Source organism: Podarcis pityusensis (genome assembly GCF_964106645.2).
Source record: "Podarcis pityusensis genome assembly, chromosome: 3".
Lineage (NCBI taxonomy): Eukaryota > Metazoa > Chordata > Lepidosauria > Squamata > Lacertidae > Podarcis > Podarcis pityusensis.
Genome location: NC_138026.1, coordinates 123073134 through 123097416, shown reverse-complemented (window position 1 = coordinate 123097416; position 24283 = coordinate 123073134). Strand labels below are relative to the sequence as shown.

Genomic DNA, 24283 nt, shown 5'->3' with positions numbered 1-24283 from the left:
CGTAGTTGGGCCACCAGCCGAAGCTGATGGAAGGCGCTCTGGGCCACGGAGGCCACCTGAGCCTGGAGCGACAGGAAAGGATCCAGGAAGACCCCCAAGCTATGAAGCTCTCCTTCAGAGGAAGTGTAATCCCATCAAGAGCAGGCCATCTCCCTAGAATGGTATACTAAAAATGATGAAGTTAAATCAGTGATGGGCAAGAGACTTTGGTTATAATATACAATTTTTATCATGGGAAAAGTTATGGAATGAGGATATGAAGTTTACGGCTTGCGGTTCTGTTGAAAGAAACCTATATGAAAATGATGTACTGTTGGTACCTAACACTGAGTAAAATTGCAAAAATGTATAGAACCAGCTCAAATTTGTGCTGGAAATGTAAAAGGAAAGAAGGTACCTTTTATCATATGTGGTGGTCCTGTGGAGTGGTAAAAGCGTTCTGGGAAATGATATATACTGAATTAAAGAAAGCGTTTAAGAAAACTTTTGTCATCATCAACATCATCAAGGAGTGTGGTGGAGTCTCCTTCTTTGGAGGTCTTTAAGCAGAGGCTTGACAACCATATGTCAGGAGTGCTCTGATGGTGTTTCCTGCTTGGCAGGGGGTTGGACTCGATGGCCCTTCTGGTCTCTTCCAACTCTATGATTCTATGATTCTATGATTCAATTTTAATTTGTATACTGTCTTTCTATCTTACAATACTCAAGGCGGTTTACAAGCTGAAGAAACAGAAAATGTACATCTTATAACAATCTAATGCAATACAAAACATAACTTTAAAATAGGCAGCCTACATCAAAATAGCAACATTCAACCATTAATTAGAATAGTATAACATAATGATAACATATAAAAGTTAAACAGAAATCCACTCAACAGCTACAATAATATCTAAACTATAATCAATAAAACAACGGCAAGCCACAGTACATAAAACAATACAATACACATTGAGAAGCAGAGGGTGGGCAAGGCAGGTGGAAGGAGGCCTTGCCTGATGGAGTCTCTCCCCTCACCCTTTGTCAGAAAACCAGAGGCTTTTCTGTTATAATATAATATGTGATGAATTACCAGAGAAAATAAGAGACTGTTTACGTATGCAATGACGGCAGTGAGAATGTTTTTGGCCCAGAGATGGAAAGAAGGTGAAGTACCGACTAAAGAAGAGCGGCAGACCAAACTGATGGAATGCGCAGAAATGGCAAGACTAAGGGGAAAGATCAGAAACCAGGAAGAACAAGTATTTTTAAAAGACTGGAATAATTTTATTGTATACTTGAAAGACCACTGTAGACAGTTAAAATCACGGGCAGGGATACAAGGACACTTGTAATGTGAACTGAACTTTGGTTACTATGGTTACGTAATAGATGGATAATGGTAAAAGATGCAGGAAAAAGGGAAAAGATTACATCTTTAGAACTGGAACCCATGTGGGGGAAGGTCTGAAGGTTTGAAAGAACCTTGATATTTTGTATGTTTTGGAAAGGTTACAGTTATTGTGTATAACTTTATGTAAAACCAATTTAATTTTTTTTTTTTTTAAGAGCAGGCCATCTCCCACCCATCTGGTCTAGGGCACCACCCACTAACTGCCTCTGTCTTATCTGGATTGAGTTTCTGAGAAGGCTCCCTCACGGAGGGAAGCATTCACCACCCCACGAAGCCCATCGCCCAGCCCTTCCTGGCTAGCTTTTACGAGCCAGGATGGGCAGGGATCAAGGAGACAGGTGGTTGGTTTCACTCGTCCAAGCAGCCTGTCCACATCCTCGGAGGTAACAGATTTGAATTGATCCCACACAACTTGACTAGACAGGACTCTAGCACTCTCCCGCCCTGGCCCTGCTCCCACTGTGGAGTCCACCTCTTCTCGAACCTGAGCAACTTTATCTACAAAAAACTTTGCAAAATCATTGCAGGAAATCATGTGGCCCGTACTGGGCCCCGATGTTGCAGGTGGTTCCGCTAAATTGTGAACCACCAGAAAAAGTCTCCTGCTGCTGTTTTCTGCAGATGCAATAGAGGCGGTGAAGAAATTCTTCTTCGCCGTCGCTATCGCCACTTGGTAGGCTCGACGTTAAGCTCCAACCTGTGCCGGTCAGATTCGGAATGGGTCATCCGCCACCGGCGCTCTAGCCGTCTCAACGATTGTTTCATTGCCCTCAGATCCGTGGAAAACCACGGGGCTGTCCGGGCTCCATGCAATCGGAGAGGGCGCTTCGGAGCCAAACAGTCAATAGCTCTGGTTAACTCCACATTCCAGCGGGCCACCAGGGAATCAGCTGAAAGGCCATCAACATGGGATAAAGCATCCCCTACCGCTCTCTGGAAACCATTTGGATCCATTAAGTGGTGGGGGCGGACCATCCGAATTGGTCCCACCTCCCTGCAGAGGGGATGGGTCGCGGAGAAGTCCAGTTGCACCAGGAAGTGATCTGACCATGGCACTTCTTTCGTTTCGCTTTTACTTAGTGTCAGATCACCAACATCCATAGAGGTAAACACCAGGTCCAAGGCATGTCTGCGGCTATGGGTTGGGCCAGACTTATTCAGGGACAGCCCCATGGAGGCCATGCTTTCCACGAAGTCCCGAGCGGCCCCTTGTAAGGTCGTGTCAGCATGGATGCTAAAATCCCCAAGGACAACCAAGCTAGGTGTCTCCAGGAGAACATCCGCCACAACCTGAAGCAGCTCAGGCAGGGAATCCTTGGTGCAGCGGGGAGGTCGGTACACCAATAGGAATCCTGTACTGCCCCTATTGCCCAACCTCCAGAACATGCACTCGGAAAACTGGGTCTTCCCAATAGGACGCCTGGTGCAAACTAATGACTTCCTAAAAATCACTGCAACCCCCCCTCCCCGCCCACATGACCTGGGTTGCTGTGCGTAAGAGAAACCTGGTGGACAAGCAGCGGCAAGGACAGGCCCATCTGCTTCATCCAACCAAGTCTCTGTTACACATGCCAGGTCAAGTCCTCACAGGTGGAGGTAGGGGTCTGTGGGTTTGGGTGGGTGGGTGTATTTCAAAACATATATTATAGTCCAGCAGGAAGCCTTACTGAGAGAGTCCACAATCCTACGATTCTCCTCCATGACTTCCTTATGCAGAGCTCTCTGGTCAGGATCCAGCAACGCCCACTCCTCCTCTGTGAAATACACAGCGACATCTTCAAAGCACAGAGGACCCTCAAGGAAAAGGAAAAAGGTCCTCTTCTGAGACAGCATAAAGATTATCCACTATACATTGCTCAGTTGTTTTCTGCCCATTCCTTGTTGTGTTCTTTTAATGGGATTATTTTGCTGCACATTTTAGGTCTGGATGCCTATTTTAGCATTTCAACTGATTTATTTTACTGTGCGTTTTAATGATGGGTATTAATCTTTGTGTGAATGGGTGGAACTCCCCATGGTGTTCTTCAAATTATTCTGTCTGTGGAAGTATTCCTGTCTGCCAGACAGAATGCTCCCTTCTCTACTCCCGCTGTGCGATGCTTGGGGGGCGATGGGACCCTCCCTCTGCCCTACAGCCAACTTCAAGGGGCTCATGGGGGCACAGAGAGGGGGAGAAGGAGGAGGAGGAGGAGGGGGGGGGATTCCCCTTGTGCAGCTCATGGGGCTGCTTAGGTGAATCCCGGCCACGGTTTTTTATGGCTTCTCAACTGCTTAGAAGCCTGATTAGATTTTGGCATCTAACGATCAATATAGAAATATAACTGCAGCTACTGATAAATCATAAAAATAGTGACATTCCGAAGCCCAGTTAAGGAGAGATGGCTGTTCATTCCTGTCAGCACATAGAGCTTCTCCAATGGCACTGTCCATCTTTGTTCAGGACCGAGGCTTTGACAGAAGCCAAGAGGAGGAGAAATTCTTTCCGGCCCAGAGGCTCCCTGGCTGCCCCACTCCTCTGACTCTTTCCCCACAAAGCTCTTTCCCCATACCAGATCTGTTTCCACAGCTGCTGCTTCTCCTCCGTTCTCATGAAAAGATGGATGAGGAGGTCTGGGGGGCATCCTTCGGTCACCTGCGAGAGACAAAAGTCAAAGGGAAGCCATCAGCTCCTGCGTCTCTCAGAGCTTCAGCAGCGCATTTCAGGCTACAGATGGACCTTAGAGAAAGTCTTTCTTGCAAAGCGCATTTAGACATTTGTACTCATTTCAAACTTACTTTGGGTCAAAATACATCTCCCCTCCTTGGCGCTCTTGGCCCCAAGTGCTTCCCCCCCCCCCCCAAAGATGAACAGAACGCACAGATAGTTTCAAGATCCACAGAATGAGAAGAAAATCTCGCTTCTCCTTACCCAGTGGCCTCCCTCTGGTGTCCATCTGAGTCCTCTGTGCCTCAGAGGAATCTGGGTCCATTTCTGCAAACAGATCCTTTCCCGGAAAGAGCAACAAGGATCAAAACAGAGAATAGGGAGAAGGATTAGAACAGGAATGACCGAAGAAAACACTTTAGGGGAGCAGATCTCATCCCTTGCTTCCCAAAAGGCGGTGAGCCGTTAGGAGAGCAGTTTGGGAGATTCTCCCTCATGTTCTGAGCCCCTTGGGAGTTTCCAGGGGAAAGTCTCTCTCACCTGCTGCTCTGCCTGCTTTCTCTCCTCCGCCTGACTCAGGAGGAAACCTTCAGTCAGGGCCACAGCCTGGGAAGGGGTCACTGGCCCACAGTTGGGGTCTTAAGCTGTGGACCCTCTTCCTCTCCCACCCCCACTTCAGGGCCCATTTCTTTCCTGCTTCTGTCTTATTTTCCAGCACCTGGAATCCCCAACGTCCTCAAGGGGTCCTTTCTCTTTTTTTCTGAGGGCCGGATGCTTGTCTGGTCACCCCCCCCCCAAGGGCTAACTGGGCCACTCCAAAGTACGTCTTCAGGTAGCCTTTCTCTGTTTTAATTTGTTGGAAGCCGCCCAGAATGCCTGGAAAATGTGGTCAGGCGGGGGGGGGGGGGGCATATAAATCTATGATGATGATGATGATGATGATGATGATTAGGTGGGGTAAAAGAACACTGCTAAAAAGCAAGTAAGACTCACCTTCTGTCTGTGACAGCAAGCTTTTTAAAATCTGTTTTAAGTATAGTTTTAATGTTGTAATCTGCCCTGGGAACTCTGGGGGAAGAGAAGGTTAATAATACTAATAATAATAATAACCGCAATGGTGATGTTCCATTGCATAATCCCCAGAGCCATAGATGCTGGGGGGTCCTCCTGCACTCCCCCCCCCCCGTCTCAGGGAGGGCTCCCCCCCCCCCAGTTCTCACTTGCTGCGCTTCCTTTCCGGCCCCCGCTTTCCGCCCGGCCCCCCAGGGCTTCTCTGCCCCCCTCCTTCCCCCCCCTGCAGCCCCCCAGGAAAGAGGGGGAGACTCACCGGAGGAGACAAGAGGGGCGCCTCCGGAAGACCCGCCCCCGCCCCCTCCCTTCCTGTCCTCTCTAGGAGGGCGGCGCAGCTGCTCTTAACCCTTGGCGCGCCCAGCTGGTCCCTCGTTTGGGGGAGCCTGGGGAGAGGGAGATCGGAGCATGTGCAGAGCGCCCTGCAGGCCAGCCAGGTCTCGGGCAGACCTCTCCTCGGCCGCTTCCCCCGGCAGGGCAGCCTCCAGGAGGCCGGGCCAGGCTGCCCCGCGGATGCGGACCTGGGCTCGGCAAGGCAGAACCCCCTCTGCGCGCTCGCGCGGCCCCAAAGCTGCAGCCTGGCACGCCGGGGAGGGAGGGGGGCGCCAGCAGGCAGGCTCCGAGGGGGGCTCTCCGGCCGACCCCCCAGCAGAGCTGTCAACTTACAGATTTGAAAATAAGGGACCAGCAGCCTCGAAATAAGGGATCAGCAGCCAAAATAAGGGATTTTCCGGGCACAGGTACGTTCGACTTCTGAGCCCCTCCGAGCCAAAGGCAGAAAGCCCAGCCAGCAGCCAAACGAAGCCTCAAGCGGTGGTTCCCACAGCGCAGCAACCCGGCAAAGGGGATGCAGCAAGGAAAATCACTGTCACCTCTCCGCTGGGAAGCGCTGAGCAAAGGCGAGTCCCCAGGCAAGGCGGCCGATTTGATCGGCACAAGGCATGCAAGCTCCACCCCCCAGTCGTTCTTAGACTCCTTATTGGGTGAGCAACGCAGCCAAGCAACCCAGTTGGAGCCTCCCTCCGCCCTGGCCAGCAGGGAGGGAGGGAGGGAGAGGAGCTGCTTCCTTTGAAACCCGGGAAATTGAAGGGACATCATCAGGACACGGCGCTGGGATGAGGGACTGTCCCGCCAAAAAAGGGATGGTTGGCAGCTATGCCCCCCAGCCCCCTTCCTAGGCTCCACATCGGGGGTGGGAGGTCGGTCCAGAAACATCAGGGGGGGCCACAGCTGGCAAGGGAAGGGGGCAAAACGGAGGCGCTCAAAGCTGAAAGCCCCCTTTGCTGCTAGACTCCAGCCCAGCCTCACTCTGGGTGTCGCCCCAACTGGAGTCCTCTATCACCCCGGCTCTTCACGGGGTCTGGGCTGGGCAGACAGGAGCTGAGTCCGGAGGTCAGAATGGTCCCTCTGCGCTGTTGGGCAAGGAGCCAACCCTCAGCTCGCTTCCTCCGCCCAGGGGCAGATCTACCCTCCACCTCCCCTGGACCAGCTTCTCCCCCGTTCACCCTGTCTCGGCTGCGCCTCTGGAGCTTCGGGGTCTCCCCTGTTCCTCCCCAGCGAGGGGATGGTGAGGCTTCAAGGAGCTGCCATGCACCCCAGACCTGGAGCGGGAGCGGGCAGAAAGGACAGATGCCCTGAGAGAGCCCTGCGTGGCTGGACACCCTCCCTCTCTCTGCCTGTTATGCACTGAGTTGAATAGGATCCGAAATGCAGCAGTCTGATTGGTCCTAGAACAATGCAGCAGTATGATTGGTCTGCAGGAGCCACCCAATTGAGCTCCAGGTGGAAGTGAATCCACAAACTGATTGGTCCACAGGAGAATCCCAGAATTAGCCAGTCGTGTGCAGCCCATTGTGTAAATAATGTATATAAAGCAGATATTGTGGGGGAACTTTCCTCCTCACCACTATGAGCTGAATAAAGAGAATGAAATCCACTCTCAACTCCGAGTATATTTCACCGCCAGTCCCAAGAAGAGTTTGGATTTGATATCCTGCTTTATCGCTACCCAAAGGAGTCTCAAAGCAGCTCACATTCTCCTTTCCCTTCCTCCCCCACAACGCACACTCTGTGAGGTGAGTGGGCCTGAGAGACTTCAGAGAAGTGTGACTCCATACCTTGAACGTGTGCCCTCCGTGTGCCCTCCATACTTTGAACGGGCTCGGGCAGAAAGGGCCACATGCCCGGAGGGGGACTGCAGAATCTCCTGCAGGTAGACTGGCTCACCAAAGGGATGGATGGCTGGGGGAAGCCCTGCATCCTCTGGGAGGGGGTGCATAGCCGAGGGGAACCCAAGGATCTGGTTGGTAGTGTTTCTACACTGCAGAAGGTTCCCCCTCGGACCCCCAGAATGAAATAACCACATCTCACAGAGACGGAGGTGGACGAGTCTTTAATTCATTTAATGAGCAAAGAGGCAACCAGTCCAATACAAGGTCTCAACACAAAGTCTCTCTCTCCCCAGAGGGTGCAGTCCTTTTAAGTGCAAGGACAAGAGTGCGGTTGTTCCAGGAGGCCAAGGCTGCCTGCCTGTCCTGTTATTCTCCTGGAAGGCTCCTGTTGGAAGGTTCTCCAGCAGCTTCCGCACTCTGGCCATTCTCCCAGATCTGGGCCACTTGCACCCACCAGGAGCGACGCCTCAACGCCTTCCACATGGGCTCCATCAGGAGCGGCACTTCTCTTTTATGAACCTCTTCCCACTCCCACGGGAAACCCCCTCAAAGGAAATGCACCATTCAACCTCTCTTTTTCTCTTAAAATTCCTATTTTGTTGTCAATTTTCAGTAGAGAAATGAAGTGAAAAAGGTGGAGAAAGGTCAAACCAAAGGAAACTGCTTGAAACTGTGATACAATACAATACGTAAGTAGTACGATATAGTAATGAGTAAAATATAACAGTGGTACCTCAGGTTACATACGCTTCAGGTTACAGACTCCACTAACCCAGAAATTGTGCTTCAGGTTAAGAACTTTGCTTCAGGATGAGAACAGAAATCATGCTCTGGTGGCACGGCAGCAGCGGGAGGCCCCATTAGCTAAAGTGGTGCTTCAGGTTAAGAACAGTTTCAGGTTAAGTACGGACCTCCGGAACGAATTAAGTACTTCACCTGAGGTACCACTGGATTAACAAATCATTGTTTTTATAAATGTATTCTATTTCTCCACAATCTACACTCCTATGTTGCAAGAGCAGTCCTATCTTGTATCCATCGTTCAAAGGGGACCATGGCATTATCTTTCCAATGAATCAATATCAGTTGTTTAGCAGAAGGAAGGATGCAAAGTGTACATTTACATTAACCCGTTGTCAATGCATATAAAGTTGGCATGTAGTTCGTATGCACCTTAATACTTTCCTCCAAAAATGTGCAAGCTTCGGGCATCCCATGAACATATGTTTCTTTCTTTAATTTTTTTATTCATTTTTCATTTTCATTCATTACATATATCTCAAATTCTTAACATTTCCTATATATTCCTCCCTCCCTCCCTTCCAAGACTTCCCTCAACTTGCGTTTCTGGTTTGTTTCTATTTTCACCCACTTTGCTATTTCTCAACAGAAAAAGTTATTAATAAGGCTCCCCTTCCCCAATGAGCAGCCTTTGTGGCCTCCTCTGCTTTGCAGCAAGGGCCTCTTGGGCGCAGGAGAGAGGCGCTGGGTCTGCTCACTGGACCCTTCTTTACCTTCAGTTGTAGCAGGAGCTACGGCATCTTTTTGGTTCTCTTCCTCTCCCAGGCCCTGATGGGTCCAAGCTGCTTGCCACTGCTGGACAGACAAAATCCTGACAAGGCTTCAGCCAGCTTCCTCTGTCATGGAAGGGCCTCACTGGGCAGAGACACTGCTGCTTCACCCAAAGCCACTGCCTGAGGCAAGACTCATGGCAGGGCCGGTCTTGTCTTCCTTTTTAAGAAAGGCCTTTGGGTGGAACAATGGGCTAATCCAGCTGCAGAGTTATTCTTAACCTTTCTTGAAAATAAAAAGAAACTCACCCACCACATGGAACCACTGTTGAGGGAGCTGGGGATGTTTAGCCTGGAAAAGAGGAGACTGAGAGGAGATACAACAGCCAACTTCAGATATATCAAGGGAAGATGGAGCAGACTTGTTTTCTCCTGCTCTGGAGAGTAGGACTCAAATCAATGGCTTCAAGTTACAGGAAAGGAGATTCTGACTATTCATCAAGAAGAACCTTCTGACAGTAAGAGCGGTCGACAGTGGAACTGTCTCCCTCGGGAGGTGGTGTACTCTCCTTTGTTGGAAGTTTTCAGCAGAGCTTGGATGGCCATTTGTCAGAGATGCTTTACTTGTGAAAAGGACCTAGGGGTCTTAGTCCACCACAAGATTAACACGAGTCAAAATGTGAGGCAGCAGCAAAATAAGCTAATGTTATTTTAGGCTGCATCAACAGACATCTGGTGTCCTGATCATCGGAAATATTATTAGCACTCCCTTCTGCCTTGGTCAGAACACACCTGGAGTACAGGGTCCAGTTCTGGACGCCACAATAAAAGGAGGATATTGTCAAGCTGGAACACGTGCAGAGGAAGGAGACCAAAATGATACACCGCCCTATACCCAAAGTTCTGAGTTGGATATGTTTTGTCTCAAAAAGAGGAGATTAAGAGGAGATGTGTCAGCCATCTTCAAATGCTATGAGTCTCCTTGCGGTGAGTTCTTTGATGGATTGTCATCTTAGACCTCTGCATGAAGCTCTTTCCACATTCTAAGCACTGATATGGTTTCTCCCCTGTATGAATTCTTTGATGGAATGTGAAACTTTTCTTCCATTTGAAGCTCTTTCCACATTCTAAGCACTGATATGGTCTCTCCTCACTGTGAATTGTTTGATGGGAAGTGAGATATGCCTTGCGACTGAAGCATTTTCCACATTCCAAGCACTGAAATGGTCTCTCCTGACTGTGAAGAATTTTATGTAAAGTGAGACTTTTCTTCAATTTGAAGCTCTTCCCACATTCCAAACACTGGTATGCTTTCTCACCACTGTGTGCTATTTGATGGGAAGTGAACTGGGATCCCTTAATGAAGTCCCGTACACATTTGAAGCTTTTATATGCCTCTTCTTTTCTGTGATTTTTTTCATGTAAAGTGAGACTGTCCTTCCGACTGAAAGGCTTTCCACATTTCATGCAGAGATATGGTTTCACCCCGGTGTGAGTTCTTTGATGGGAAGTGAGGTGGACCTTCTGACTGAAGCATTTTCCACATACAGAACACTGGTGTGGTTTCTCCCCTATATGAATTCTTTGATGGGCTGTGAGCACAGCCTTCTTACCGAAGCTCTTCCCACATTCTGAACACTGATATGGTTTCTCTCCTGTATGAATTCTTTGATGGGCCTTAAGCACAGCCCTGTGACTGAAGTTCTTTCCACATTCTAAGCAGTGATGGGGTTTCTTCCCACTGTGCGTTATTTGGTGGGAAGCGAGATTGTCCTTCCTACTGAAACTCCTTCCACATTCCACGCACTGATATGGTTTCTCCCCTGTATGAATTCTCTGATGAGCCTTTAGCTGATCCCTCTGCATGAAGATTTTTCCGCATTCCATGCACTTATGGGGTTTCTCCCCGCTGTGAGTTCTTTGATGGGAAGTGAGATGGGTCCTATTCCTGAAGCGCTTCCCACATTCAAAACACTGATATGGTTTCTCTCCTGTATGAATTCTCTGATGAGCCATGAGTTTAGCTCTCTGACTGAAGCTCTTTCCACATTCCAAGCACTTATGGGTTTCCCCTCCACTGTGGCTTATTTGATGGTAATTGAGATCGGCCCTATTCCTGAAGCTCCTTCCACATTCCAAGCAGTTATATGGTTTCTCCCCTGTATGAATTATTTGATGGGCCATGAGCACATGTCTGTGACTGAAGCTCTTTCCGCATTCCATGCACTGATACGGTTTCTCTCCTGTATGAATTCTTTGATGGGCCGTGAGCACATGTCTGTGACTGAAGTTCTTTCCACATTCCAAGCAGTGATGGGGTTTCTTTCCACTGTGAGTTATTTGGTGGGAAGTGAGATGGTCCTTCCTACTGAAGCTCCTTCCGCATTCCATGCACTGATATGGTTTCTCCCCTGTATGAATTCTTTGATGGGCTGTGAGCACGTGCTTGTAACTGAAGCTCTTTCCACATTCCAAGCACTGATACAATTTATCCCCTGTATGAATTTTTTGATGGGTCTTCAGCACAGCCCTGTGACTGAAGCTCTTTCCACATTCCAAGCACTGATATGGTCTCTCCTCAATGTTAATTCTTTGATGTGAAGTGAGACTACTATTCTGACCGAAGCTACTTCCATATTCCAAGGACTTATATGGTCCCTCCCCTCTGTGAAATCTTTCATGTAAAGTGAGACTTTTCTTCCATTTAAAGCTCTTTCCACATTCTAAGCACTGATATGGTCTCTCCTCACTGTGAATTGTTTGGTGTGAAGTGAGACTATCCTCCCGACTGAAAGTCTTTCCACATTTCATGCACATATATGGTTTCACCCCGGTATGAATTGTTTGATGGGAAGTGAGATGACCCCTCTGGCTGAAGCTCTTTCCACATTCCAGGCACTGAAATGGTTTCTCCCCTGTATGAATTCTTTGATGGGTAATGAGCTTAGCCCTCTGGCTGAAGCTCTTTCCACATTCAAAGCAATGATGTGGTTTCTCCCTGCTCTGAGTTCTTGGATGGAAAGTGAGACATTTCTTCTGACGAAACGTCCTATCATCTTTTAAGCACTGATAGAGATTCTTTCCAACAGGATTTATATTATGGGAAGTGGAATAGGAGCTCTGAATATAGCTCTCTCCACACTCTAAATATTTATAAAGCTTCCCCACTCTGTGAATGTTGTCATGGCCTCTCTTGTTCATAATTTCCAATCCATCAGCACCTGCATCAAAGAGAGAAACAGACCATCAGGAAGAAATGGAGCCTCAAATTATTCAAATTATGGAACACTGCTAATGAATGTTTGTGATGTATGAAGAACTGAAGGGAGTTAGATTTGAGGCCTTACTACAGGGTTCACTGCCTTTGTTGACTACTTCTTCTTCTGCCAGTTACATTCAAGAAGGTCTGGGCAGCTCAGACCAGCCTGGTCATGGTTTAAAAAGGCATATGTGGGGCAAGAATATTCGCAGACAGAACAGTAGATTCAAGGTGAGCTGTGGGGAACAAGAATCCCAGATGCTGTTGAGCACCATAAAAATTTTTATAATGTATTGGATTTCAAAACATATATTATGATCCAGCAGGAATCCTTACTGAGAGAGTCCACAATCCTACGATTCTCCTCCATGACTTCCTTATGCAGAGCTCTCTGGTCAGGATCCAGCAACGCCCACTCCTCCTCTGTGAAACACACAGCGACATCTTCAAAGCACAGAGGACCCTGAAGGAAAAGGAAAAAGGTCCTCTTCTGAGACCGCATAAAGATTATCCACTATACATTGCTCAGTTGTTTTCTGCCCATTCATTGTTGTGTTGTTTTAATGGGATTACTTTGATGCACATTTTGATGCATAGGTACTGCCTACTTTAGCATTTTAGCGTTTTTTCGCTCCATAAGACACACTCTTTTCCTCCTAAAAAGCAAGGGGAAATGTCTGTGTGTCTTAGGGAGTGAATGCGTACAGACGGCCGTGGGATCCCTCTGCTGCCGCTGCAGTTGCGAGCAGAGGATCCATGGCTCTCCTTCCCTCCCTCCTCCCCAGCTCGGCTCACTGTAAAGCAAGCAAAGCGGGAGCCATGTAAGCGGCTTCTCTCCTGCTTTGCTGCTTTAAAGCGAGCCGGGGAGGAGTGATGAATGGGCTCCCCTTCCTTCCCTCCTCCATGACTCGCTTTAAAGCAGCAAAGCAGGAGAGGAGCCGCTTACATGAGAGGAGGCCGCTGGGGTCCTTGTGTTGGGTCTGTTTGGGGGCGTGCTGCTCCCCCGCTTGTTGCCTAGCAACTGGTCTCGCTAACTAACAGCTAATCAGTTGTAACTCTCAGGCTACTGGCACAGCCATAAAACAAACAAGAGGTGCTAAAAGCAGAGCTGAATAGACTATATCAGGTTCAGTTCGAGTGATAAGAAGCCACTGGCAGCAACAGAATCGGAGCAAAAGTGTAACTTTTACAGTAGAAAAGAGGTAGGTTCGCTATTGTTAGGTAGCCACGTGTACAAACAAAGTAGAAGGCTGCAAGGAGGAGCGCATTTACACAGCTAGTGGCGAATTCCCTGCAATCCAAGTCCTGCTCACGTGCTCAAATCTATCCTGCCTCAAAACAAGCAGCGGAAGGAAAAGGCTGCAAACTGTTAAATGGAAAAAAACCCAGGCACAGGGCAAACAAGTAAAATAGCAAGGGGAGGCAGGCGATTCAAAGCCAGCAGGCGTTTTTAAAAGTGGTGCGTAGCCAGCAACAGCTGCAGCAGCCTCAGCTAGCAAAGGTCCGCACGCTCCCTAAATGGAGCAATGAGGCTGCAGAGGGACGACAGGGCACAGGAGGGGCTGGATTGGGAAGGATGAAATTTAAGCAACCAGCAGCAAAAAAAAAAAACACCTCAAGCTCTGAGCCACGAGCGCAGTGAGAACCAGGAGGTAAAATAGGAAGGATGCTGGGGATGGGAGGGCACAGGATGAGGGAGAGGGAAAAATTACGCAAATCCCCCAGCGTCTCAGCTGATCCGCTAAACAAACATATAGCTCCTGTCCCTTTCACTCTGATATACCGGTAGTTTATTAAATAGTTTAGTACAACATTTGATTCACAACCACCCCCATTTTCCTTCTCTAAAAACTAGGTGCGTCTTATGGTCAGATGCGCCTTATGGAGCAAAAAATAGGGTAACTGAATAATTTTATTGTGCATTTTAATGATGGGTATTAATCTTTGTACTACTGCAATGGACTACTTTGGACTACTGCAATGTGCTCTACATGGGGCTACCTTTGAAGGTGACCCGGAAACTGCAATTAATCCAGAATGCGGCAGCTGGACTGGGGACTGGGAACGGCCGCCAAGACCATATAACACCGGTCAGAAAGACCTACATTGGCTCCCAGTACGTTTCTGAGCACAATTCAAAGTGTTGGTGCTGACCTTGAAAGCCCTAAACGGCCTTGGTCCAGTATATCTGAAGGAGCGTCTCCACCTCCATCATTCTGCCCGGACACTGAGGTCCAGCTCCAAGGGCCTTCTGGCGGTTCCCTCCCTGCGGGAAGCAAAGCTACAGGGAACCAGGCAGAGGGCCTTCTCGATAGTGGCGCCCGCCCTGTGGAACGCCCTCCCTTCATAAAAGGTAAAGGTAAAGGTACCCCTGCCCGTACGGGCCAGTTGTGTCCGACTCTAGGGTTGTGCGCCCATCTCACTTAAGAGGCCGGGGGCCAGTGCTGTCCGCAGACACTTCCGGGTCACGTGGCCAGCGTGACGAAGCTGCTCTGGCGAGCCAGCACCAGCGCAGCACACGGAAACGCCGTTCACCTTCCCGCTATAAAGCAGTACCTATTTATCTACTTGCACTTAGGGGTGCTTTCGAACTGCTAGGTGGGCAGGAGCAGGGACCGAAAGACGGGAGCTCACCCTGCCACGGGGATTCGAACTGCCGACCTTCTGATCGGCAAGTCCTAGGCGCTGAGGTTTTACCCACAGCGCCACCCGATAAGCAGCTATCTTCTCTTTAAAAGACATCTGAAGGCAGCCCTGTTCAGGGAAGTTTTTAATATTTAATGCTGTACTGTTTTTAACACTCGATTGGAAAGTCAGCCAGATCGGCGGGGTACAAATAATAAATTATTATCATCATCTTCTTCTTCTTCTTCTTCTTTGTGTTAATGGATTATCTACCACACACTGCTTGGTTATTTTCTGCCCGTTCACTGTTGTGTTGTTTTAATGGGATTATTTTGCTGCACATTTTAGGTCTGGATGCCTATTTTAGCATTTCAGTTGATTTATTTTACTGTGCATTTTAATGATGGGTATTAATCTTTGTGTGAATGGGTGGAACTCCGCATGGTGTTCTTCAAATTATTCTGTCTGTGGAAGTATTCCTGTCTGCCAGACAGAATGCTCCCTTCTCTACTCCCGCTGTGCGATGCTTGGGGGGCGATGGGACCCTCCCTCTGCCCTACAGCCAACTTCAAGGGGCTCATGGGGGCACAGAGAGGGGGAGGAGGAGGAGGAGGGGGGGGGGGATTCCCTTTGTGCAGCTGATGGGGCTGCTTAGGTGAATCCCGGCCACTGTTTTTTATGGCTTCTCAACTGCTTAGAAGCCTGATTAGATTTTGGCATCTAACGATCAATATAGAAATATAACTGCAGCTACTAATAAATCATAATAATAAAAGTGACATTCCGAAGCCCAGTTAAGGAGAGATGGCTGTTCATTCCTGTCAGCACATAGAGCTTCTCCAATGGCACTGTCCATCTTTGTTCAGGACCGAGGCTTTGACAGAAGCCAAGAGGAGGAGAAATTCTTTCCGGCCCAGAGGCTCCCTGGCTGCCCCACTCCTCTGACTCTTTCCCCACAAAGCTCTTTCCCCATACCAGATCTGTTTCCACAGCTGCTGCTTCTCCTCCGTTCTCATGAAAAGATGGATGAGGAGGTCTGGGGGGCATCCGTCTGTCACCTGCGAGAGACAAAAGTCAAAGGGAAGCCATCAGCTCCTGCGTCTCTCAGAGCTTCAGCAGCGCATTTCAGGCTACAGACTGGCTCATTGCAGGTTTCCATTTTCCTTCCTTCCACCCATCTGCCCAGAGCTTTATCAATATGTCTACCCAGCTGGGCAGAAGTCTCTCCTGGTTTTCTTTCAGTGTCACAAAAGGCTTTTCTACTTTGCTCTGCAGTTAAACCAAAGCACCCTTTTGCTCTTTCTTTGAATGTGAGGTCATCAGAGGTTTCATCTTCTCTTAAATCTGAGTATATTTCCCTCAAAGTTCCACATATCTGTGGCATAAAGAAAGCATCCGATTTTCCACAGGAAAGTCCAAACTAAACAGGAATGCCTGTACATCACCACCTTGGACATACTTAGGAAATCTCTTGAATTAGCTGAGGTAAAATCTCCACCCCCCACCAGCGGATGTGGCAGTTCTGCTCTCAGCTTCATTTCCTCCATTTTCAAAAGAAACATGTCTTTTTCATGGTCCATCTTGGCCTCCCTTTCTCCTTCTTCTTGGGCTAATCTGGCATTTCCTTCTTTCTCTTTTTCCTCATGAGCTAATCCGCTCTCTCTCTCTCTCTCTCTCTCAGCCTGCATCTGCGCTCACTGTCAGCTGTAATTCTGGCCTGTTCAGCTGCTAATTTGCCTTTTCCTTTCCTTTCCCTGTTTCAACTTTATGTCTTTCTTTCTCTGCTTCAACTATGGCCAATTCTAATCTTAGTCGCATCATTTCTAATTCAGTATTAGGATTCTCCTCGGATGCGGCTGCTCCCTGCCCTGGTCATCCCGGGTCTCTCTTGCTTGGTGCTTGCTGGCCGTTTTCTGACAGAAAATTTTCTTTCTTTTAATAAAATAACCTCAATACTTTATTAAGCTGGTTGTTCTGTGTCTGTGGGCAGGTTTCTATGTGGGTTTTAACTTTGTATCACGGCGTTGCCACCAATTAATATGCCGCAGCGCAACGGCCTTCTCTCTCCCTGGCGCCGCTGCGCCAGCCCTGTTTCCCTCCCTCAGGTGAAATCCCCAATGGAGAAGGAATCGGGAGCCTCAGAGGGGTTTTCTTGGGGGAAAACAGGTTGCAAACAGATTGTATTATAACGGATGTAAACAAGGGGTTTTGGTTCTTCTTCTTCCACAGAAATGGAGCAAAAAGTGTGGTTCTTCACCACGGCACAGTGCTGTTGCTTTTTATTAAAACATTGGCTGTATGCTGCCCAGGCTTTCTTTTATACATTGTAGTGATCAGGTGGGACTGCTATGAGGAATTACACAAAATATGGAGCAAGCCATTTGTGCCAGCAATGAAAGCATTGCGTTGACTGGGTAAGCCATTTTGATATGATTTCTGACCAATCCACGCCTCTGCGTCTCTGTCCAATTTCTCTGCCTGACAGGCACGTAGAAGCACTCTACACACAGGCCAGTTGCTTCACCAGGCATCCTGGGCCATAAAGATAGTAGGTAGCTTCTTTGATGTACCTTTCCTTGGTTTTGTTAATCTTAGGGCCAGGAAATAAATAGTGTTTCACACAGGAGGTGATAAAGATATCTATCTTTCCTTGCCATCCTTCCTCTCATGTTTACTGCTTGTTTATGACCTCCAGGGTTTTGCTGAATGCATTCCTCCTCTAGTCCTGTTTTATTTACTCTCAGATATGTAAGCATGCTCAAAGTAGTCTTTGTAGTTAACAGGATTTCTTCTGATCTGACTTTGTCCCATGTGGTTTTTTTTGAAATGCTCAGAGGAAATCCGATTGGTTCTTACGAACACTGTGTAAAAAGTTCTTTTGTGAATAAAACGACCTGGGCCAAGGGGTGGAGAGGGAAATATTATACGCATCCCTCCCAGAGTCTTGCTGGTCAAGCCTCGTGTGTATTCTATTAATCAGAGTCCAATCCTTCCTTGTTTTGGGGACACTACAAGACATCTCCCATAGTTCAACTGGATTTCCGCTGGACTGTTTCCCTACAGACCCCCAAATCCTCCTTGGCCTCGGAATCCCTCCTGCCCTTTCCTGTCAGAGGATTCCCTCTGAGGACCCTTTTTCCTGTCAGCCCCGTGTGGGGCTGTGTCTTGTCTATTTCTACAGGGTTCTGCCATTCAGAACCGGAGAGCATCTTCTGAGAGTTCTCGCCTATCCTCATCATGACCCTGGTCAGAAGGAACTCTCTGCACAGAATCCCCTCACAGACGCCATGACTCTCCCGCACCATGACTCTCCCACACCATGAATCTCCCACACCATGACTCTCCCACCATGACTCTCCCACACCATGACTCTCCCTCCACTCCAACTGCCTCCCTGGCGCTCTGGCCAATCAGGAGCTGTTGCCAGGTAACTGTTTGCTGGCAGGGGAAAAACACTCAGGGACTCAACCCCCTAAAGATGAACAGAACCCACAGATTAGATTCAAAATCCAGAGAATAAGGAAAAACTCCTTCCTCCTTACCCAGCGGCCTCCCTCTGGCATCCAACAGAGTCTTCTCTGCCTCACAGGAATCAGGGCCCATTTCTGCAAACAGATCCTTCCGCTGAAAGAGCAACAAGGATTCAAAACAGAGAATGGGGAGAATGGGGAATGGCCGAATAAAACAATTTGGAGGAGCAGAGCTCATCCCTTGCTTCCCTAAAGTGGGTGAGCCATTAGAAAAGCATTTTGGGAGATTCTCTTTCATATTCTGGTGGTGGTGGGCCCAAAAGGCCACAATAAATGTGATGTGTACTCCTGTAAATCCTTGAGTGTGCTTCTAATAGAGAATTTATGGTAACCTGTTACTTTATGAAACTGATGATTTTGCAAGTTGCCACCCTCCATTTGGGGCAGGAATATAGCTAATATGTGAATTATAAAGATACAGCTCAAGTTGTTACACAGTGCTAATGACTACACGTAACACAGGTTCCCAACATGTGTATAGCACAATGCAACAGAACATGGTGAGAATCAAACCTGAATCAGCATAAATTGCCAGAGCTTATTGCGCATGTGTAAAACAAGAAATGAAGTAATGAGGTATATGATTGGTGAAAATTGAAAAGCTTTGTTTGAAATGTTATAAATACCACCACCTGGACCACTGGGCAGGGTTGCAGTTTTGCGGAACAAACCGACTGTAACCTATTGCTTTACAATAAACGTTGGACTCCTCACGTTTCTGAGTTTTTATTGGCATAAACTCAGGAGATAAGCTATTTTTGGCTTATAACATTCTGAGCCCCTTGGGAGTTTCCAGAGGAAAGTCTCTCTCACCTGCTGCTCTGCTTGCTTTCTCTCCTCCGCCTGACTCAGGACGAAACCTTCAGCCAGGGCTACAGCCTGGGAACTGGTCTCTGCTCCACATTCCCTCACCCAGCTCTCCATCTCCAGCGGAAGGACAGCCAGGAACTGCTCCAAGATCACCAGGTCCAGCATCTGAGCTTTCGTATGACTTTCTGGCTTCAGCCACCGACAGTTGAGGTGGTGGAGTCGGCCGCAAGCCTCTCGGGGTCCTTTGGCCTCCTGAGAGCCGGACTGCGTCAACTGCTGGCTCTGCACCTCTGAGCAGAGGGGGTCCTCCTCACCCGGGATCTTCTGCACTGAGTTTTCCCATAATCTCCCACTGCTCCCAGTTTGGAGGGCAGGGCCTTCTCCTGCTTCAGGGCCAGCTGAGTCTTGCTCATCCATCTGGGCTCTCATGAAGCCTCCAAGAGATCCGAAGGAATCCTTTAGTCTTCTGTCGAGTTCCGTCTATCTGATATAGAGTTGGTTGCTCACAAATCCTACAAAGCAAATACATTGTTCTGTTATCAGATTGATACAAGGTCAGGAGAAGAAGTGAAGATAGAAGGATGATGGGTAAGTGAGTAATTTGTGCTGAATATAATTTAGACACTAGGCCATAGTTGGGGTCTTAAGCTGGGGACCCTCAAGAGTGCTCTCTCTTCCTCTGCCACCCCCACTTCAGGGCATATTTCTTTCCTGTCTTTGTCTTATTTTCCAGCACTTGGAATCCCCAACGTCCTCAAAGCACACTACTTGGGTGGGGTCCTTTCTTGTTGTTCTGAGGGCTGGATGATTATCTGGTCAACCCCCCAAAGGGCTAACTGGGTGGAGCCTTTCTGTTTAAAATATAGTTTTAAAGTTTGCATTTATTAGTACAGAAAGTACTGATCTGATGCGTAGAGATCTTTCCTATTCTAATTAGTTCAAGAGGGTTCTGGAAGCTTCTCTGTGTGAAAGAAACAAGCAGAAGGTTCCTGATGTTTGGGTTATTCCTTTAGAGAAGCTGAGTACTGCTGGATTAGATTGGTCCTGTTCTCTCTTCTGTCAAGGTCATGCTGACTATAAGAGTAAGACCAGAAGGAGCCTTACTCTTTCTGTCTCTTTCCCTTCTGGTGTGGTATTCTGCATATAATGTTAAGGTTTAGACATATTATTATAAGCTATTGTAAGTTTAAGTTAAGTCTACTGCAAGTGGATTTCTTATGCATGGTGCCAATCCTGAATGTATTGGATTTGTGACTCTTAGGCTCATTTGCCTTCAGTAGCAGTAAAGCTCTGCTGGATGAAATACAATGGCCTCTGGTCTATTTTTGGGGAATCCTGCAACGTGTTTAATGTTTACTCTGCTAACTATACGTTGGAATCTGCTCCGGATTGATGAGTAGAATTCCATTACATTCATCTGCCATGGAGACTTCAGGGAAGGGGAGGATAGTAATAATAATGACCGCAATGATGCTGATGTTCCATTGCATAATCCCCACAGAGCCAGAGATGCTTGGGGGTCCTCCTGCATCCCACCATCTCAGGGGCGGCTCAGGGGGCCTCGCTGACTAGGTTGGGACAGACAGGCCATGTCCAGGGGACTCCAGGCTCTGGATCCGAGGGGATGATAGCAAAGCCCTCTATGCGAAGCTGCTCCTGAACACGACTTGGAACCGGTCCAAAAAGCAGCAGGAAATCGAAATGAAATTGACAAAGGAATTAGCAATCTGGCTTGGAAAATCCTGGCAGATCCTCTAAGGTTCCTTTCTGTTGCCACTTTTGCTTTGAGGATCTCCAGGTCGCGCTGAGCCAGGAGGGAGAAATGCCTGCGCTCAGCCAGCTGCTCCCTTTCTCTCTCTCTCTCGTCTGCCTCCTGCTTATTTCTGAAGGCTTTGCAACAAGCCCTTGTCTTTCAGGAGAGGCTTCTTCTTTTGGACTCGGCGGGCTTTTCTTTCTCTCTTACAAGACGCTGCAGGAGGAAGACCTTCCTCTTCTCCGCCATAGCTGTCAACTTTCCCCTTTTCTTGCGAGGAATCCTATTCGGAATAAGGGAATTTCCCTTAAAAAGGGGGAAAGGTGGACAGCCATGTTCTCGCCCTCCCTCTTCTGATTTGCGGCCTTTATTTCGTGTCCAAAGGTTTCCCTGGGGCTGCCTCCTCTGTCGAGCAAGGCACTTGTTCCCCTCCCGGGAGGGATCTCCCCCTCCGCCTCAGGGGCCGGACCCCTCGCCTGGTCGCCGGCTGGGCCGGGGGGGGGGAGAGGCCTCGAGCCGAGCAGGACCCCCCCCCCCCCGCCCGGCACCCCGGGGACCCCGAGAGGGGAGAGGAGACTCACCGGAGGAGACAAGAGGGGGCCAGGGAGGGGCTCCGGAAGACCCGCCCCCTCCCTTCCTGTCCTCTCTAGGAATGCGGCTCAGCTGCTCTTAACCCTTGGCCGGCCGGGCGCGCCCAGCTGGTCCCTCGTTTGGGGCGGGGAAAAGGCTGGGCCCGAAGCCGGGAGCCGAGAGGGGGCCAGAGGGAGAGGGAGATCGGAGCATGTGCAGAGCGCCCTGCAGGCTGGCTGGGTGTCGAGCAGGCAGGTGGATGCACCCCCATGGCGACTCCCCCCCGCCCTCTCTCTCGGGGGCAGCCTTGCTCCTAGAGTCCTGGCCTCGGGGGGTTTCATTGCGGACACAGCTGGCTTACTCTCTCACCACCAAAGGAACACAAGTGAACAGCACAAGCAACGCGGACACCAAACTCTGCATACATTAAACAGAATAGAAACACCGCCCCCCGACCCCACCCCCATCCATCTTCCCTCTCTCCACCCTTCTTTTTTCCTTTTTTCCTTCTCCCCCAATGCCTCAACAAATGAAACGGATTTGTAAAAATGTTACATGGGGGGGGGGGGAATACGAGGCATTACACTTACTTCTGTAAAACAAGCAAATCCTTAATAAAATATTTAAAAAAAAGATGGCTTACTCTATATTTGTTATAATTCCTCATAGCAATCCCACCTGATCACTACACTTCCCCACAACAAACACTCTGTGGGGTGAGTGGGGCTGAGAGACTTCAAAGAAGTGTGACTGGCCCAAGGTCACTCAGCAGCTGCAGGTGGAGGAGCGGAGACGCGAACCCGGTTCACCAGATTACGAGTCCACCGCTCTTAACCACTACACCACACTGGCTCTCCAGAGGGATGCTTCTTGCACAGGCAGCTCCAGGGGCATAGCCAATGGTTTTTTTGGGGGGGGGCAGGCCTTGGTTAGGTTGGTCAGTTAGGGGAGTACCTCTCTTGTTTTACTTGCCCTAGGGAGGTGGATGCACCCCTGCCCCCCCCTCCTGCCCTCTCTCTCAGGGGCAACCTTGCTCCTAGAGTCCTGGCCTCTGGGGGTAAACCGGCTGGGGGGGCTTCCAAAGCACGGAGCAGCTAGACTGGCAAGACAGCGGATACACTCAGCCAACAGGTGCCTCCCTCTCTCTCGCCTGCACCCCCCCCCCAGCCTCTTCAGCTTGTCCAGCAGAAGGTCGGCCCTTCAAATCCACACAATGGGGTGAGCTCCGGTTGCTCTGTCCCAGCTTCTGCCAACCCAAGTGTTCAAAAAGCACACAAGTGCAAGTAGATAAAGAGGTACCGCTGTGATGGGAAGGGATACGCTGTTTCCGTGTGCCCTCCACACCTTGAACGGGCTCAGGCGGAAAGGGCCAAATGCCCGGAGGGGGACTGCAGAATCTCCCGCAGGTAGACTGGCTCTCCAAAGGATGGGTGGCTGGGGGAAGCCCTGCATCCTCTGGGAAGGGGGTCCATAGTTAGCCAAGGGGAACCCAAGGATCTGGTTGGTTGTGTTTCTACAGTGCAGCAGGATGGACCCCCAGGATGAAATAACCACATCTCACAGAGATGAAGGAAGACAAGTCTTTAATTCATTTAATGAGCAAACAGGCAACCATTCCAATGCAAGGTCAAATCAAATATCTTTAATACGGTCAATGACCAGGAAGCTCCAATGCAAGGTCTCAACACAAAGTCTCTCTCTCCCCAGAGGGTGCAGTCCTTTTAAGTGCAAGGACAACAGTGCGGTTGTTCCAGGAGGCCAAGGCTGCCTGCCTGTCCCGTTCTTCTCCTGGACGGCTCCTGGTGGAAGGTTCTCCGGCCTCTTCCACACTCTGGCCATTCTCCCAGCTGGCTCCCACAGCAGTAAGCCTCCCGCTGGATGTCCTGGGCGAAATACAAGCTCACGCTATGGACCCCCCCCCCCCCCCCAGTTCACATTCTGCATTCAGACCCTCCTCTAGCCCTCCCCTCTCTACCACTGCTACTACTGGCATGCAAACATATTTTCCCTTCTTTTAAGGGACAGCGAATGAGAGTCACAAAAAACAGTGAATCAGGAGCTGGACCTTAATTACATTCACCTGGATCACTGCAGTTCCACTTAACTCCTTAATGTTGTATTCTTTGTAAAATGCACAATTGTGAAACACAGGCCAACTGATCTGACTCTGAGGAAAACAGAGGGTCCCCAATGAGACCCTGGGTCAAAAGGAAGTTGAAAGTCAAGGTCGCATGGCTTCACTTCAAGGAGCGATGGGGGTCTGTTCAACCAGGCAGAAGCGTGACGGGTTTCTATTTTGTTGTAAATTTTCAGAAGAGAAATGAAGTGACAAAGATGGAGAAAGGTCAAGCCAAACGAAAGGAAACTGCTTTAAACTGTGATACAATACAATATGTAGGTATATAAGTGGAACAATTATTCTCACAAGTAAAATATTATTAACAATTCATTGTTTTTATAAATGCATTCTAAATATCATTATCTTTCTTCACAATCTACACTCCTATGTTGCAAGAATAGTCCTATCATGTATCCATCGTTCAAAGGGGACCTTGGCATTATCTTTCCAGTGAATAAATATCAGTTTTTTATCAGAAGGAAGGATGCAAAGAGTTCATTTACATTAACCCATTGTCAACACATATAAAGTTGGTCTGTAGTATTTATGCACCTTAATACTTTCCTCCAAAATGCAAGCTTTGGACATCCTATGAACATACGTTTTAAAAAAGCGTTTTCCTAATTACATCTCTAGCAGCAAAAACATTTTTTAGAATTTATTGGACTCTAATACACTTGTATTAAAATTAAAAGACACCTGCTTCTTGGGAGAAAAGCAATGACGAACCTAGACAGCATCTTAAAAAGCAGAGACATCACCTGGCCAACAAAGGTCCGTATAGTTAAACCTATGGTTTTCCCAATAGTGATGTATAGAAGTGAGACCTG

General features: G+C 48.7%; 2 protein-coding genes across 2 annotated transcripts in view; both read right to left on the bottom strand.

Annotated features, from left to right (window-relative positions):
• Positions 1 to 5746, bottom strand: part of LOC308474552 (uncharacterized protein) — a 28693-nt gene extending 22947 nt beyond the window's left edge. Inside the window, exons 1-4 of the mRNA XM_081001009.1 lie at positions 5365 to 5746; positions 4302 to 4377; positions 3943 to 4025; positions 3061 to 3187 (exon numbers count right to left, since the gene is read on the bottom strand). Of these exons, the coding sequence (XP_080857135.1) occupies positions 3061 to 3187; positions 3943 to 4025; positions 4302 to 4362 (271 nt within the window). The 5' untranslated portion in view covers positions 4363 to 4377; positions 5365 to 5746. The remainder of the gene's footprint in view (positions 1 to 3060; positions 3188 to 3942; positions 4026 to 4301; positions 4378 to 5364) is intronic.
• Positions 5747 to 9417: 3671 nt separating this feature from the next.
• Positions 9418 to 19522, bottom strand: LOC308474508 (uncharacterized protein). Its single transcript, XM_081000896.1, has 5 exons — positions 19015 to 19522; positions 18214 to 18295; positions 15647 to 15729; positions 12383 to 12509; positions 9418 to 12008 (listed from the first exon to the last, which is right to left on the bottom strand). The coding sequence occupies exons 1-5, from the start codon at positions 19438 to 19440 to the stop codon at positions 9751 to 9753; spliced, it is 2976 nt and encodes a 991-aa protein (XP_080857022.1). The 5' UTR covers positions 19441 to 19522; the 3' UTR covers positions 9418 to 9750.
• Between the last annotated feature and the right edge of the window lie 4761 nt (positions 19523 to 24283).

Excerpts from the sequence above, each read along its gene's own strand:
- LOC308474508 (XM_081000896.1), bottom strand. The coding sequence starts at position 19,440 with ATGAGAGCCCAGATGGATGAGCAAGACTCAGCTGGCCCTGAAGCAGGA. Across the intron at positions 12,510-15,646 it reads CAGCTGTGGAAACAGATCTG|GGTCCTCTGTGCTTTGAAGA; the intron begins GTATGGGGAAAG and ends CTTTTCCTTCAG. Across the intron at positions 12,009-12,382 it reads TAGGATTGTGGACTCTCTCA|GTGCTGATGGATTGGAAATT; the intron begins GTAAGGATTCCT and ends TCTTTGATGCAG.